Source organism: Corvus brachyrhynchos, unplaced genomic scaffold (genome assembly GCF_000691975.1).
Source record: "Corvus brachyrhynchos isolate BGI_N302 unplaced genomic scaffold, ASM69197v1 scaffold97, whole genome shotgun sequence".
NCBI classification, from domain to species: domain Eukaryota; kingdom Metazoa; phylum Chordata; class Aves; order Passeriformes; family Corvidae; genus Corvus; species Corvus brachyrhynchos.
The window spans coordinates 6,498,488-6,511,555 of record NW_008239758.1 but is presented as its reverse complement, the minus strand read 5'-3'; the positions used below and the strand labels follow the sequence as shown (position 1 = coordinate 6,511,555).

The following is a 13,068-nucleotide window of genomic DNA, read 5'->3' as shown; positions in this document are numbered from 1 at the left end:
AATCAGCCTTTTGGAGCCACTTGTAGCTTGGTGTGACTCTGGTGGGTCATGCCATGGCCAGAGGAATGCAGCTTTGACCGAAGTGCCACCACCCCACAGGGATGCAGACAGGCACGGTGGGACTGCATCAGCCAAAACTCCTCTCAGTGTTGCAGTGCTCTTGCAAACATGAGAAATGCCTTACCTAACGTCCAGGGCTCTTGATCAAGGTCTGGGGTGTGAGTGCTCTCTATGGTCAGCAGGGGCCTGGTCTGCTTCAAAATCCACGTTTGAGCGTCCGTCTCGGTCTGGTCTCATGTGGGTGCTGACCTCCCTCCCTGCAGACACGATGGATGTGCTCTCCCTTCCAGACTGGACGTGCTCCTCTTACAGGCTTTGCACCATTAGAGTGCAGATTTCCTTTGCCTTATTTAGTTTTAGGAAAAAAACGTTTTGTTTTGTCTATCCTTGCAAGTGCCAGAAATGTAAAATTTTAAAAAGCCTTCCCAAAAAGCTGCTTTCTTTTAAGAAAAGAGCAATTTAAATTGTAATTCTTCTCTCTAACTGTCTGATGAATTTATTATCACCTCGTTTTAGTGCCCAAAAGTGGGTTTTGTCTTTTTTAAAACAGGGAGAATTTTTTCCTTTCATCAACTGCCCCATTAGTTCCTATCAGAGCCGCGGTTAAAAAAGTTAATACGCCTGAGTATTTCTGCAGATTGCATCATTGCAGGGTTTCATAACGATACGGCAAAAGTAATTCGAAACAGATAACAATAGTTCAGTCTGTTTCAGGATAACCATGATTTCCTTGTCATTAAGAGGTCTGTTAGCGGGTGGAGGAGGAGGAGGAGGAGTTTTATCTGGATGAGTTACAGATCATATGGTGTGATCAAGTGCCTCGTTTTTTTTTTTTTTTCTTCCCCCTCTTCTCCTTCCCTTGAAATCCTCAGTGCTGGACTTGGGTTTGGATATGAAATGATTGGACAGTTTCAAACTCCTGTCTGCACAAAGCGGCTCAGAGCTTCCAGATGTTTTCAATAAGGAGCCCAGAACTGTCGCATCAGCAGCCGGTGGCTGGGGCTGCTGCTCGCGTCTCCGCTCCATTTTGAGCAAGTCGCCAAAAAAAAGAGAGAATTATTTACTTGTTAGAGTAGGGTTTCTTTAATTTAATCTAATCTTTATCGTCTGATTGTCTGTTACATTGTGTTTCAGAGCATAAATATTATATACTGTCTAAACACTTGTATAGCATTCAAGGACTGCCTTAAATAGCTGGACAAAAGAGACTGGAAACCTTTGTTCTGCTTCGTTCGGGCTGAGTTGTGTTCTGTGTCTGCCCAGCGTGCCTGTGTGGATGGCAGGCTGTGTGCAAGGCAAGATTTCTAGCCTGAAATGCAGCAAAAGCCCCACCTAATGTGGGAAGAGAGTGATGGTCTCCCAAGGGAGAGTTTGTCTGACACGTTATCTTCTATTTGTTTGTATTATGTTTTTCCCCACCTTCAACAGTGAAGTCTGGAAATGAAGATGGGATGGACTTTGGGTGTCTGTAGTTGTCACTGGCCTCCTGATCTTGGCTGTGAGGCAGGAACATAACCACATTAAAAACTGTTGGAACGAATTAGGGATTTGGAGGCTTAAATTTAAAAAGAAAATAGAATGGAGAGAAGGGGTTATTTTTTCTAGGTTTGTGTTGATTCTTTCCCTCTGTGGCTGAAGGTGTAGGGGAGTCAAGGAGTTCAATGGACAACCTTTACTAGATCAAGACACATAATTACGGAGTAAGGCAGATCATCATCTTGATTCACAGGACATGCACCAAATCCTGGGATATCCCCCAAGTCCTGGGACAAGTCCTGTGCCCAGAGTCACCCAGTGTGGCGTAGCTTCCCTGACTGGCTCTCTCCACCTGTGTGCACCTTCCACCTGAGCTTTCTGTTCCCGGCTGCCCCATGAAAGCACACAGTGGGTTGCTTGTGGCTTTTGGCTATCCCAGAATGCTTGTGCATAGCTGAGGAAAACTGGCCTCCTGCTGTGAAAGCTGCACATTTCCCAGCGTGTCTTCCATCTGCTGTGACTGGAGATGTTTCTCATTTCCCCTTACTTGCAAGAAGGGTGAGGTAACGTGAGCCACAAAAGACTGGGTGTTGATGCAGCTACAAGCTGGACCCATCTTGCATCTCTGTGGAAGATGCACTGTCACAGTTAGTGATGCTCACCTGGCAGTATCCTCTGCATGGTAGGCATTGCTTGAGCCCTGCAGCTGGACTTTTCTTTGTGGTTGCCAGAGGAATTCTGTGGATCAAAGGTAAAGTGCTTTAAATGGAGTGTCTGAGTAGAGCTGCGCAGTTGTTGTTTGGATAAATCCAGCCTTGGTATACCAGCAGCTGTAATTAAATTGATTTGAAAACAAACCTATCTGCTGTATCAGTTGAAAAAGAAGGGTGCTCCATAATCGAACATTAGAACATCATTAAAGCACTGTGACTGTTGCAAATTCCTACACCTGAACTAAATTCACATACTTTGTTTATGGGTTCCTGCCTTGTAAATTTAGATTTGAGGAAATCCCTGCCTTTTATGGTAGTGTTTGAAGGGCTGGAATGCTGTCACAGCCATTTCTGATTCCTCTTCTTGATGGGCACATGATTGCTGGGATTCATTACTTGTGGAGAAAACTGGTGGCTCCAGAAAGTCCCCAAAGTACGACCACATTGTGTGTGTCCTCATACTGAAAGCAGAAGCTCTGCTTGTTTTTGGAGAGAACAGAGTCGTTGCCTGAGATCTTGAGCCAGGGATTGTAGCTGTAAGAGCCTCGTAGAGGAATCCTCCTCAGTTCAGCTGGTGGAGATGAAGCTTTGGGATGTGAGGGAGAGACTGGAGCTTAAGGAAAGTGTGGGGAGACCCCTGGCACTGACTAGGTAAGAGTGCACCTGTGTCCCTTACCGGGAGCAGCTCATCCACTGCGAGTCCCAGCCTGCTCCAGAGCCTGAGGACACTCTCAGGTGCGATGCCCAAGACGGACCTTTGTGTCAGGGCTGGCCACTGTGTCACCAAGTCTCAGGAAAAGATGCCCTTCACTTGCTTACTGAGTCTGCTAAATGGGTAGGGTAGCTGTGCTTGTGTGTAATCTGACTGTATGGATTGGGGCTGTCGCATCCAGGAGCTCACGATAGCATGTGATGGTTCTGTAAACTCCCGGTTTTCGGTTTTATGAACAGGCATGGAAGGGGGTCAGTTCCTGTGTTACTCACAGGCAGGCTGTGGTGCAATGTGTTTGGGCAGTCAGAAGACTGGGTAGCACTGGGAAGAGAGAAGCTGGAGTGCTTGCTTGCAGCGGATGGGTTTAGATTTCCTTTGGAAGACTCATCTTGGACTCAAATGCCGAGAATTTGCGTTTTATCCGTTCTGGTAGGCTGCAGGGTTTCAGTCACCTTTGCCAGAGTTTGAGCTGGTGGCTACAAATCTCCTTATACAACCGGGGAACCGGGACCACCCTACAGGACTGGGTGAAAAGACCTACAACCCCCAAACTAAGCACCTGGAGTGGAGCAAATCCCAGCAGCAGGAGGCGGGCCAGTTCTCCCAGCGCCGCCGAGGGTGGCTTTTGGAGATCGGCGATTAAACCTTGGGTTGATAAGTGCTGTGTCCAGTTCTGCGTTTCCTGCTTTGCAACACGGGATTAAAAATCTCTGCATTTTCAGCTTTTCCATCTAGCAAAGCAGCAAGTTCTGGTCGTTACGAACTCCCGGTCACTGAAAACTCCGCTTCCCCTTTTCTTCTCTCTTTTTTTTTTCCTTTTGTTTTGAACCGCCCCCATTCCCTTTTTTGAATCGGTGAATGAGAGAATGTCTAAAGCCAGGGAAGTATGGAAAGATTTCATCCCTGGAGAGGTCAGGGTGGGGTGGAAAGCGGAGGGGGCTGCAAGGGGGCAGTTTGAAAACAGGAAACCATGTGGCAGTGAGCATGCAGGGCCCAGCTGATGTGAATGAGCTATTGAGAGCACAGACTCGGGGCTGGCCCCGGCATTTAGAAAGATGAAAAACTTTAGGGTTGTTTTTTTTTTTCCCCAAGAAAAAAAAAGCTCTGCCTTTCAGGCTAGAATAGAAGAGGGAAGATTGTATTTTCTGGACAGCTAGTTGCTGAGATCTTTGCTCTGTGTTGCAAACAAACGAAGAATAAAGTAAATGACTGATTTCCTTTTTTTTTTTTTTTCCATATGCATTGATTAAATCGTAAGTTTCCATTCTTGCTTTAGGAAAGCATTAACCTTGAAACTGTCTTTCATTCACCTGGCCTGGGGGAGTATGTCCCTTTGCTCTCAGTCTCATTTTGGACTGAGCAAACACACCAAGTGCCTGCAGAGGTGGAAGAGGCTGGCAGAGAAAAGCTGCTGCTTTTTCTTCCCCTGCTCCCTCCTCTTTTTTTTTTTCCCTCTCTCTGAATCATGCTCCCACAACTGCAAAGTAAATTTGAAAGCTGGGAGAACACTGGTGCAGGACTAAAAAGGCAAGCAGTGACGTCCCAGCCCAAATCAGGAGGGAGTGGCTTTATTTCATTATTTTCTTTCCTTTTGCCCAGTGCTGTCATTAGAAATTTAAACTTAATGCAAACCCAAGCCGCCTTCCCTGGTGAACAGTGAACTGACTCGGAAGGAGGAAAGTACTTTTTTTATTGTTTCTTTCAGTGCATGAGGGCGTGAAAAACAAAGCACTTTGGTGACACTATTTGCGTTGGATACGGAGATTGGTTTTTTTTTTTTTTTTGTTTTGTTTTTGTTTTTTTTCCTGAATTAGACCCGTCGTGGCGGAGCCTACCTTCTGCCTTTGCGCTCGGAGCGTCAGTGTTCCTGCTGCACACATCTGGCTTTTGTTCTCTTCTCGGGCAGGATTTTCATTCTGGTGCTTTTTTGGATATCAAAGTTGTCTGGAAAACATTTTTTTTATTATTATTACTATAACAGGAAGGCTGATACCATTCTTAGCAGTCGCAAAAAAAATAATCCTATATGTATAAAGCTGTCTTCAAATATCTTTTGTGTGCTATAAGTTCCTGCATTGCCTGTATAAGCAAATCTGTTCCGAGAAGACTTTATCAGCCGGGCGCAGCACTGGGATTTTCATTTTCCTGTTAAGAAGCTCGGGCAGGCTGGTGTGCTGAGACACAGGGACTCCTCTGAGCACGGATGTGAGAGGTCTGGGGCTGTGGTCAGCCCAGGGTTCATGGTGGGCTCTGCTTCTCCGCCGGCTTCTTGGACAAAATGTACGAACGCCACAAGAGGCGATACAGCCTGTGCGACATTTCCAAGGTGGACAGGACTGTAGATGTTGTGTTGTTGAAGGTATGATGTTTGTTTATTTGTGGGTTCCCTTCCCTATCTCCAGGGGATCGATCTGTCCTTGCTGTACCCAAGTCCCCAGCAGGACAGTGCCGAGGGGAGGGACAGGTGGAAGAGCTCTTGCCCTTCAGCGTGGAGGTGGTTTTGAATGTTATCAAACCATTTCATGCCAAATATTATTATCTCTGCAACTGGATAATCTCTTGTGGCATGCACTCTTTGGGAGAGCTCCCTGGCCATCCTATGTGCCCTCTGCCCTTAAATAGTCCCTGGTTTGAAATCTCACGTGGGTTTTCTGTGTGAGGGGCAATGGGTTTCCATTTCCAGTGCTCACTTCTGAGGTTGAAAGGCACATGTTCCCCAAAAAGATTCATTCTGCCAAAAAAAGGCATGGTGGATCCTCCTCTGCCTCTGTTTTTTTGTTTGTGTTAGAAGGGTTGCTGTCAGTCTTGTTGTTTGGGTGTGATTTTGTCTGAGGATGGGTTGGAGCAAGAATCAGGAGTGGCTCTTGGCTAATTGTCCTAGTGTGTTCCTCCTCTAATCTAAAATTAGCAAGGGCTCCACCAAATGGCACAATGGCAGTCTGGGAATGTCCTGTCTCTGTAACAGCTTTGTGGAGCTTCAGCAGTTTCCTGGCAGAGTAGATGGAAATAGGAGAGAAGCCAGAGGGACTGCAAAACACAGCCCAACTCAGAGATCTTAACTCCTGGAAGAGCATTTCTTTTCCCTCTCCCTTTTTCTCTTTTCTCTTCTTAGCTGAAGCAGTGGGATTCTACATGATCATATGGCTTCCTTTTTTATGATTTTTGTTTCATGCTCTTGTGGCCAAGTCAAGACAAAACTATATAACAAATTTATTTTCAATTAATTTTTGTTTTACTTTATCTGCACTAAAATAGACCTAGCTCCTGTTAACTTGCTTTGTTTATGAATGAAAGTGTTTTCCTTTATTTCAGTGTACCCACTGGGTTTTAGTGGCACAAATAGCTCTAAGTTGTTTTCTCTACCAGCTCAATTTTTTTGAGTATTTCTGAACTCTCATGTTACTGATGCTGGTTGAGGATTGAATCCCATGGTATTCAGTCTGTAGACACAGTATGAGTCATTAAAAATGTTGTATTGTGGACGCTGCTTCTGTGAAATGACTGCTTGCTAATTCTTGGGAGGAGACCTGGTACCCCTGACAGTCTTGGTTGCCAATAAAAAGCACAATCTTTTTCTTTATAAAGAGTATCTGAATGCCTGGGTTGAAATACAATTTGCTAGAATTATCCAGCTTCAGTATTTCTGATGTCGTCAGTTTCTTAAATTAGTTTTTGTTCAGCAAAGCTTAGATTTTATAACAAAATGTGGCTCTTGTTAGTTCCAACTAGTATTTTCCTAATTGAGTTTCAGAACTGTGGGTTATACTGTCTGTTCCTGCAAATGACTCAGTGTCCATATATGTGTGCGTGTGTGCACGCATTGCTGCTCCCAACACAGGCTGTACAGCCTGCAGATGTTTAAAATAGGGGGTTGCTGGTGACAGCTACAGCTACGATCAACTCTAGCTCGATTTTCAGTCATTCTTCATGTTTTCTCTGGTTTCTATAACATAACTGGTAGATGAAATTAAATTTTGATGATCTAGGGATCCAAGCCAATGCTCGAGTGCGTCAGTGGCAGATCATCTCTTGACGTTAATGGGAGTTGGATCAGGCCCTTAATGAGGGAGCTGGGGGTGGGGTTTCTTTTGGGTTTGGTTTTCATTAAAATACTGAAATAAAACTGTACCTTATCTAGGTCATATTTTGGGGAGTTAAGAGGACAGGGTTTCTTAAATGTTGAAAAGCAAGTACATGTCCTTAGAACAAAAGCAAACCCACATTGGATCAAGAGTGCTTGAGTTGATGAAATTTTAACAAGACACCTGCAAGGTACCAAACAGCTTTCAATTTGGCTGCAGGTTGACTCAGACAAGCTGTCATTTCTTTGAGTGGTAGATGAGTATGTTCTTTGCTTCATTTTAAGATAGGGAACTCAGAAATCGTAGAATTGTTTAGGTTTAAAAGACCCTTAAGATCATCAAGGCCAGCCATTAACCCAGCACTGTCAAGTCCACCTCTAAACCATGTTCCCTCAGTGCCACATCTACACATCTTTTAAACACCTCCAGGGATGGTGACTCAGTCATGACATAGGAAAGAAAACCAGCTGCTAAAAAAGGACAACGGGAACAAGTGTTGAACAAAGAAGATCTTATGCCGTTTTGGGTACTGGATGTTTATAGATGGGATTATATTTGCATTGATTGCATCCATTCTTAGATACAGTCACAAAAGAATTTTTGGTTCCTACCCGTTGTTTTGCAATGCATGTATCATCTGAAGGGCCACTGTCTCGAGGCTCAAATTTTCCATGTTTAGATTGTGCTTGAAACAGTGGCTTGTGAAGTTATGAAAAAAATTAACCTCAGCAATTTTGAGGGTTGATGCACACAATTATTTTTGGCTTTAGCATAGCTTCTTCCTCCTCTCCACATATGAAAAAGCAAGAGGCAGTAGGTTACCAGCAGTGTCCCAGCCTCTGTCAGCAGTAGGACTTCATCCTAGGAAGAAATTCCTTACTGTGAGGGAGGTGAGGCCCTGGCACAGAGAAGCTGTGGGATGCCACATCCCTGGAGGTGTTCAAGGCCAGGTTGGATGGTGATTTGAGCAACCAGGAAAGTTGTCCCTGTCTATGGGAGGGGTGTTGGACTGGGATCATCTTCAAGGTCCCTTCCAACCAAACCGTTCTATGATTCCATGATTCTTTTACTGGCTGCTGCAGCAGTGCAAACTTGATGAACTTGGATCCTGAACTTAGGGTTTGCCACTGCGCAGGGAAGCCTGGATGATGCAGAAATGACTTAAAAACCTGCTGTCATTGTTCCTGCTGGGTTTGCATTGTAGCAGATGAGGCAGAAGTTGTGGGGTATGTGGGATGTCTGCTTGCCTGAACATTTTGCTGAGCTCTGAGCAGCTATGTGCAGAGTAAAGCAGTCAGTGTGCTATGTTATTGCAAGCCCAAAATGGGAAGTTTCTGTGTGCCCATGTGTGCCTTGGCAGCCCTGTCTCATTTTTATGTTGTGCCTGCTACCACAAATAAAACTATCTAGGGACGGGATATGAAAACCACACTGGCTGGCACCTTGCAAATACATGTGAAGTCAGACAGGCGTTCAAGTGGGGATGAACAGGGAATGCTTTGCAGAGTTACAAAGTAAGAGGTGGGCTTGCTTTGGGAATGGGAGACTGAGAAATGGCAGCTGGGAATGTTCTCTAACAGTTTCTGCCTTTATCTGCATTTCACCTCTGTATGTGAATGCTCAGGTTGTTAAGTTTTTTCACAGCTGGGGGGCAGTGAGGTTTGATTTTTCTGCTTTTCAGATGAACTGATCCCATTCAGCTTCCAGCTGAAGATCAGAACATTATTCAAGAAATTAAAAACAGTGTTAAAAATTAATCAAGGCATTTTGAAATTAAAGGGACAGCACTATTAATTAGATGTTCTGTTCTGTTCCTTGGCTGCTCTGGTAGCTTTACTCCAGCACCAAAGATCCTCCGGAATGAACCCTGCCCACCTAAGGCAAAGTGCCATTTACAGCAGTCTAAGCTGAAAGTAGTATATGGAGAAGTCCCTAAATTAGCTGGAACTGGGCTTCCTTCCATTGAATGTTGAAGCTTTTTTCTTCTTTATTGACACATAAGCAAGTTTGTTCCTTCTTTGGGGTTGTTGTAGGGGAAGCATGTCCCCAGCTGATGGGTATGCGGTGTTCATCAAACTTTGTGGGCCTAAAATGACTCTGAACTTTAATCCTGCATCTGTTCGTGCTCTTCTGGTTATTGAAGGACAGAAGTGTCTTTAGAATGATGTAGAGAGTTTTTGACTTTTTCTGCTTGTGTCTCACGTAGAATTACGACTGGAAGGGCAACTTAAATGAAATTGTTGTGTTTTCACATTAGGCACATACATGTTTGTGGGAATTTTGCTCCCATATTAGTTAAGAGATTTTTTTTTTTTTTTGCAAAGCCAATGCTGTTATTTTTAAAGCTTAATTCAAGTCTGTTGACTTTTACTTTTGCTGGTGGAGGATGTCCCAGTGCCAAGGGCTGGAAAATGTACTTGGGGCACACTTTCTTTTTCCCAGCTGGGACATTGCCAGGGGGATAAATGCACTCTAGGAATTTAGTGTTGCTCTAGCACCATAAAGAGCTAATTTATTCAGTCATGTAACATGTCCTGTGCTTCTAGGAGCCTTTTTTTGTGAAATCCTTTAATACTGTTGTCCATAGCACTGCTGGCTTGTTTGCTGTGAGTGAGGTCAGTTTGGACCTCCTTGAAAAAATGTTGTCCTGATACAGTGTCACCAGTCCTGTAAAGGTAAAAGACTCAGTGTAGCATATTCACAGTGATAGAAGAAAAATCTCCATAGAAATCACTGCAAAAATGCAAGTGTTGTCCCTTCTGGCATACATTTGAGAATGTCTTGTGTTCTGCATCCACCTGTTAATATCTTCCCCCAAAGCTTAGAAAATACACAGGGAGATTACAAAAAAAATCAAATAAAAAATCAATCTGGAATTTGCAAGCAAATTGATATGTCTGCTCTTAATATTGTCTGGCAAGATGATTACCAAAGCAGTGATTGTTGCTCTTGACGTGAGTTTTGTGTGTATGGAGTCTTTCTGCAGCAACAGATGTTGAAGAAAAACAGTGGAAATTCCTTCCCCAGATGCCCCATCCTTCATGTTCCTTTTCAAAGTGTTTCAGAGGATCTTGAAAGGTGGTTTTTGTGAAGTGGGTAAATCAACTGTTGCTTTAGTTTCTAGTGCAGGAACTGCAGGCAACTGGATAATTTCATTGTAAATGGAATTGTGAAGTTCAAAGTTGGTCAGCATAAACATTGAATTCCAATTATGTGTACAAATTTCTTTAATCCTATAGGAAATTTTCAGGAACAGGAAGTTCCTAGAAAATAATTACAATATGCATATAACTTAAAGAAAAATCATTGGATCATTTCTACTTATGAAAGAAATTAGTTATAATTGAATTTAGAGTATTACTTTTTTCTACTACTTTTATTCTACAGTGAATATTCGAAATGGCTATTACTCAGTGTGGTGCACAAGTACTTAATGATACACTAAGCAAGCTACAATTACTCTCCTCAATATTTTCCTATGTGCAGTTGTATCTGGTTTTAGCTGCAAGGTAGATCATAGTCTGGAAGCTGGGGAAAATAAAAGGAGAAAAATTGAAACTTGCAAATTTAGGACAAAGTTAAAGTAATATGGAGGGAAGATGAATCTCTAGGGATCTGTTAGGAAATGAAAGCTAAAGTCATCTGGTTCCTTATGCTCTGGAGATGTTGATTTATATCACGACCAGTGAGGCTGACAAGTGCAAACTTTTGCAATAGCGAAAGATTTCCTGAAAGGTCAGTGTGTTCTCTTTATTGTGAAATGGAAGGCAAGAAGAGTTAAAATAAAACCAGAGGGAGAGAAAAAGGACTTTTCCATACTGGAAATGTAGGAGAGGTACATAGGTGCGAGGTAGTCCCTGGCCCCCGAGGTGCCTGTTCCTCGTGAGCCTCCGTCACACGGCTCTGCCATAGATATTGTTGGAGTGTCTTTGAGAAGGAGGTCCTGATCCTGCTTTTATGAGCAGGCATGACACTGGAGTGGATTAGATAATTCCTTGTCCAAGACCAAGGGGAGAGGAAGGAAGAGCCTGGAAGTGGGGTCTGGGGTCACTCACTGTTCTGTGGGATGGAGGACACCTCAGCCCAGGGTGTCTCACAGCTTGTCCAGTGCCATCCTTTTCTTGTGCATTAAGTCACATCAAGTTTAAGTTCAGAGTCTGCAGGAAGATGTCCCTGAGAGTCAGGAAATATCCGTGTGTGCCCAGAAAGAGCAATGGAACCATCTGCTGCTCGCAGCTCTTGCTGGTGTCCTAAAGGCCTCTTTGAACATTTAGCCTGCTGGTGTTTCACAGGCAAGCAGAAAATCCTCTGGGATTCAGTCTTTGGTGCCTGGGGATGTGCTTCCATTATTTGTTCTGTGTGTGAGCTGCAGATAAACACATTCAGGCTTCTGTATGGAAAAATAGCTGGTTCTCTCCTGGCATTTCTTCAAAAGCTGTGTATTGAAACTTGGGTCCTGGAGGCTGTTTCATACTCCCTCTGCCACTGGAACAGCACTGCATCCTCTGCTCCCACCGCAAAGACTTGGGATGCCTGGAATCAATGAGCTATAATCAGTGTGGGCAAGGAAGAAAGTGTGGGGCTTTTATCATCTTCTGTGGCCACCAGCCTGTGGTCCTGTCATTGGGCTTCTCTCAGCAAAACAAGAAACTGGGGGAAAAGGGAGGAATTTTCTCACATGTAATGCACACGTGCCTGCAAAATCCCAAGGCAAGCTCATTTCAATTTTCTCCCTACTGGTGCATTCCCCAGCTTTGGTTCAGGTGCTTTTGTAAAGGCAATTTCCTCTCCAGCTCTTACTGTCTGTATCTGTAGTCATTAGTCCTGAGTAAACACAAGCAGAATTCAGGGGTAGAGGAGGGATCCCAGTACTCAGTGTTGGGCTGTGGATAGGGGGGTTTGTGTTTTGAGTATCTATGGACCACCCAGTTTTCTGAGAGCACGCAGTAAACCTCCCTCAAATCCTGTCTGGGCTCGTTTTGGCCTAGGGAATACTTGTATATAGTAGTGGTTTCCTTTGTTTTTGTTTTGATGGTGATTATTATTTTTCCTGAATTAGGGCTACAGAGATAAATATTTAGTTTCTAATGTTTTATTTTGTACATAATCAGGTGTATCAGAAGCAGCACCTTAAGCCTCAGTGTTGCTCTCTCATTACTTTTTTAATAGAAAAAAGCAGATGTTTTCAGTACTTGGCAAAGCCACAGGGCTGAAGAGAGAGCTGGCTGGGAAATGGGAAAAATGCTCAAATCTTTTTTGAAAAAATGCCAATGTCTATAATGTATTTTCAGTGAATGACTCAATTGGTTCTATTAAAGTAAAATATGTAATGTTAATTCAGCCTAATATGGCTTATTCAACAGACAGCTTGAACCTCTTCATATTTTGTTTTCTTACTGCTAATTATTGAATGGGATGTTTAATTATTGATTTCCAGTAGTGGATATCAGTATAAATCAGGAGTAGTTCCTTTAAATTTGATGGAGATTTGTTTAAAAGTAAGAAGGGTCTGACTATTCTTGAAGAGGAAGGAGGGAGGTGCAAGTCAGTCAGAAGGAGGCAGAATTTGATTCTGTATCTGAAATGGGTCAGTCCTTCATTTGTGTGGACTTGAGCACATTTGCATTTGTCCTTCTGTGTGTGTTCAGCCTCAACCTCTAGATTTGCCTTTAATAAAATATCGGAAAGTGTGGTGCAAATTTATTCTTTGTCTGTAAAGAATAATAGCATGATACTTACTGACTTTACAGTCATAAAGTGGTATTTAATGACTTTGCAGCTCTTCTAAGAATAAAAAAAGAATAAATTCTGCAGTTAATTTTAGATGCTAAGGTTAGATACCACACAGACTTGCTGAGAACAGGGAGTGTCTTCTGTGGATAGAATCAGAACGTGACCCACTGTCCATGCAGCAGTTAAAATGTTCATCATGTAACATCCTTATTTCACTTTGGAAAGAAAAAAAACCACTGTTTTGAAGTTTTCCTTACAAAGCCTTTCTCAGACTGAAGACTGCTTCTCTTTC

At 43.3% G+C, this 13,068-nt stretch overlaps 1 protein-coding gene across 6 annotated transcripts in view; it reads left to right on the top strand.

Moving 5' to 3' along the window:
* AKAP13 (A-kinase anchoring protein 13) overlaps window positions 1-13,068 on the top strand; it is a 184,149-nt gene that overhangs the window by 107,926 nt on the left and 63,155 nt on the right. The window contains exon 1 of one of the 6 annotated variants that reach the window (XM_017742620.1): window positions 4,582-5,320. The exons of the other annotated variants lie outside the window; for them this stretch is intronic. Coding sequence (XP_017598109.1) covers window positions 5,240-5,320 — 81 coding nt within the window. The 5' untranslated portion in view covers window positions 4,582-5,239. Of the gene's footprint in view, window positions 1-4,581; window positions 5,321-13,068 lie in introns of those variants that run through there. 6 annotated transcript variants of the gene reach the window in all.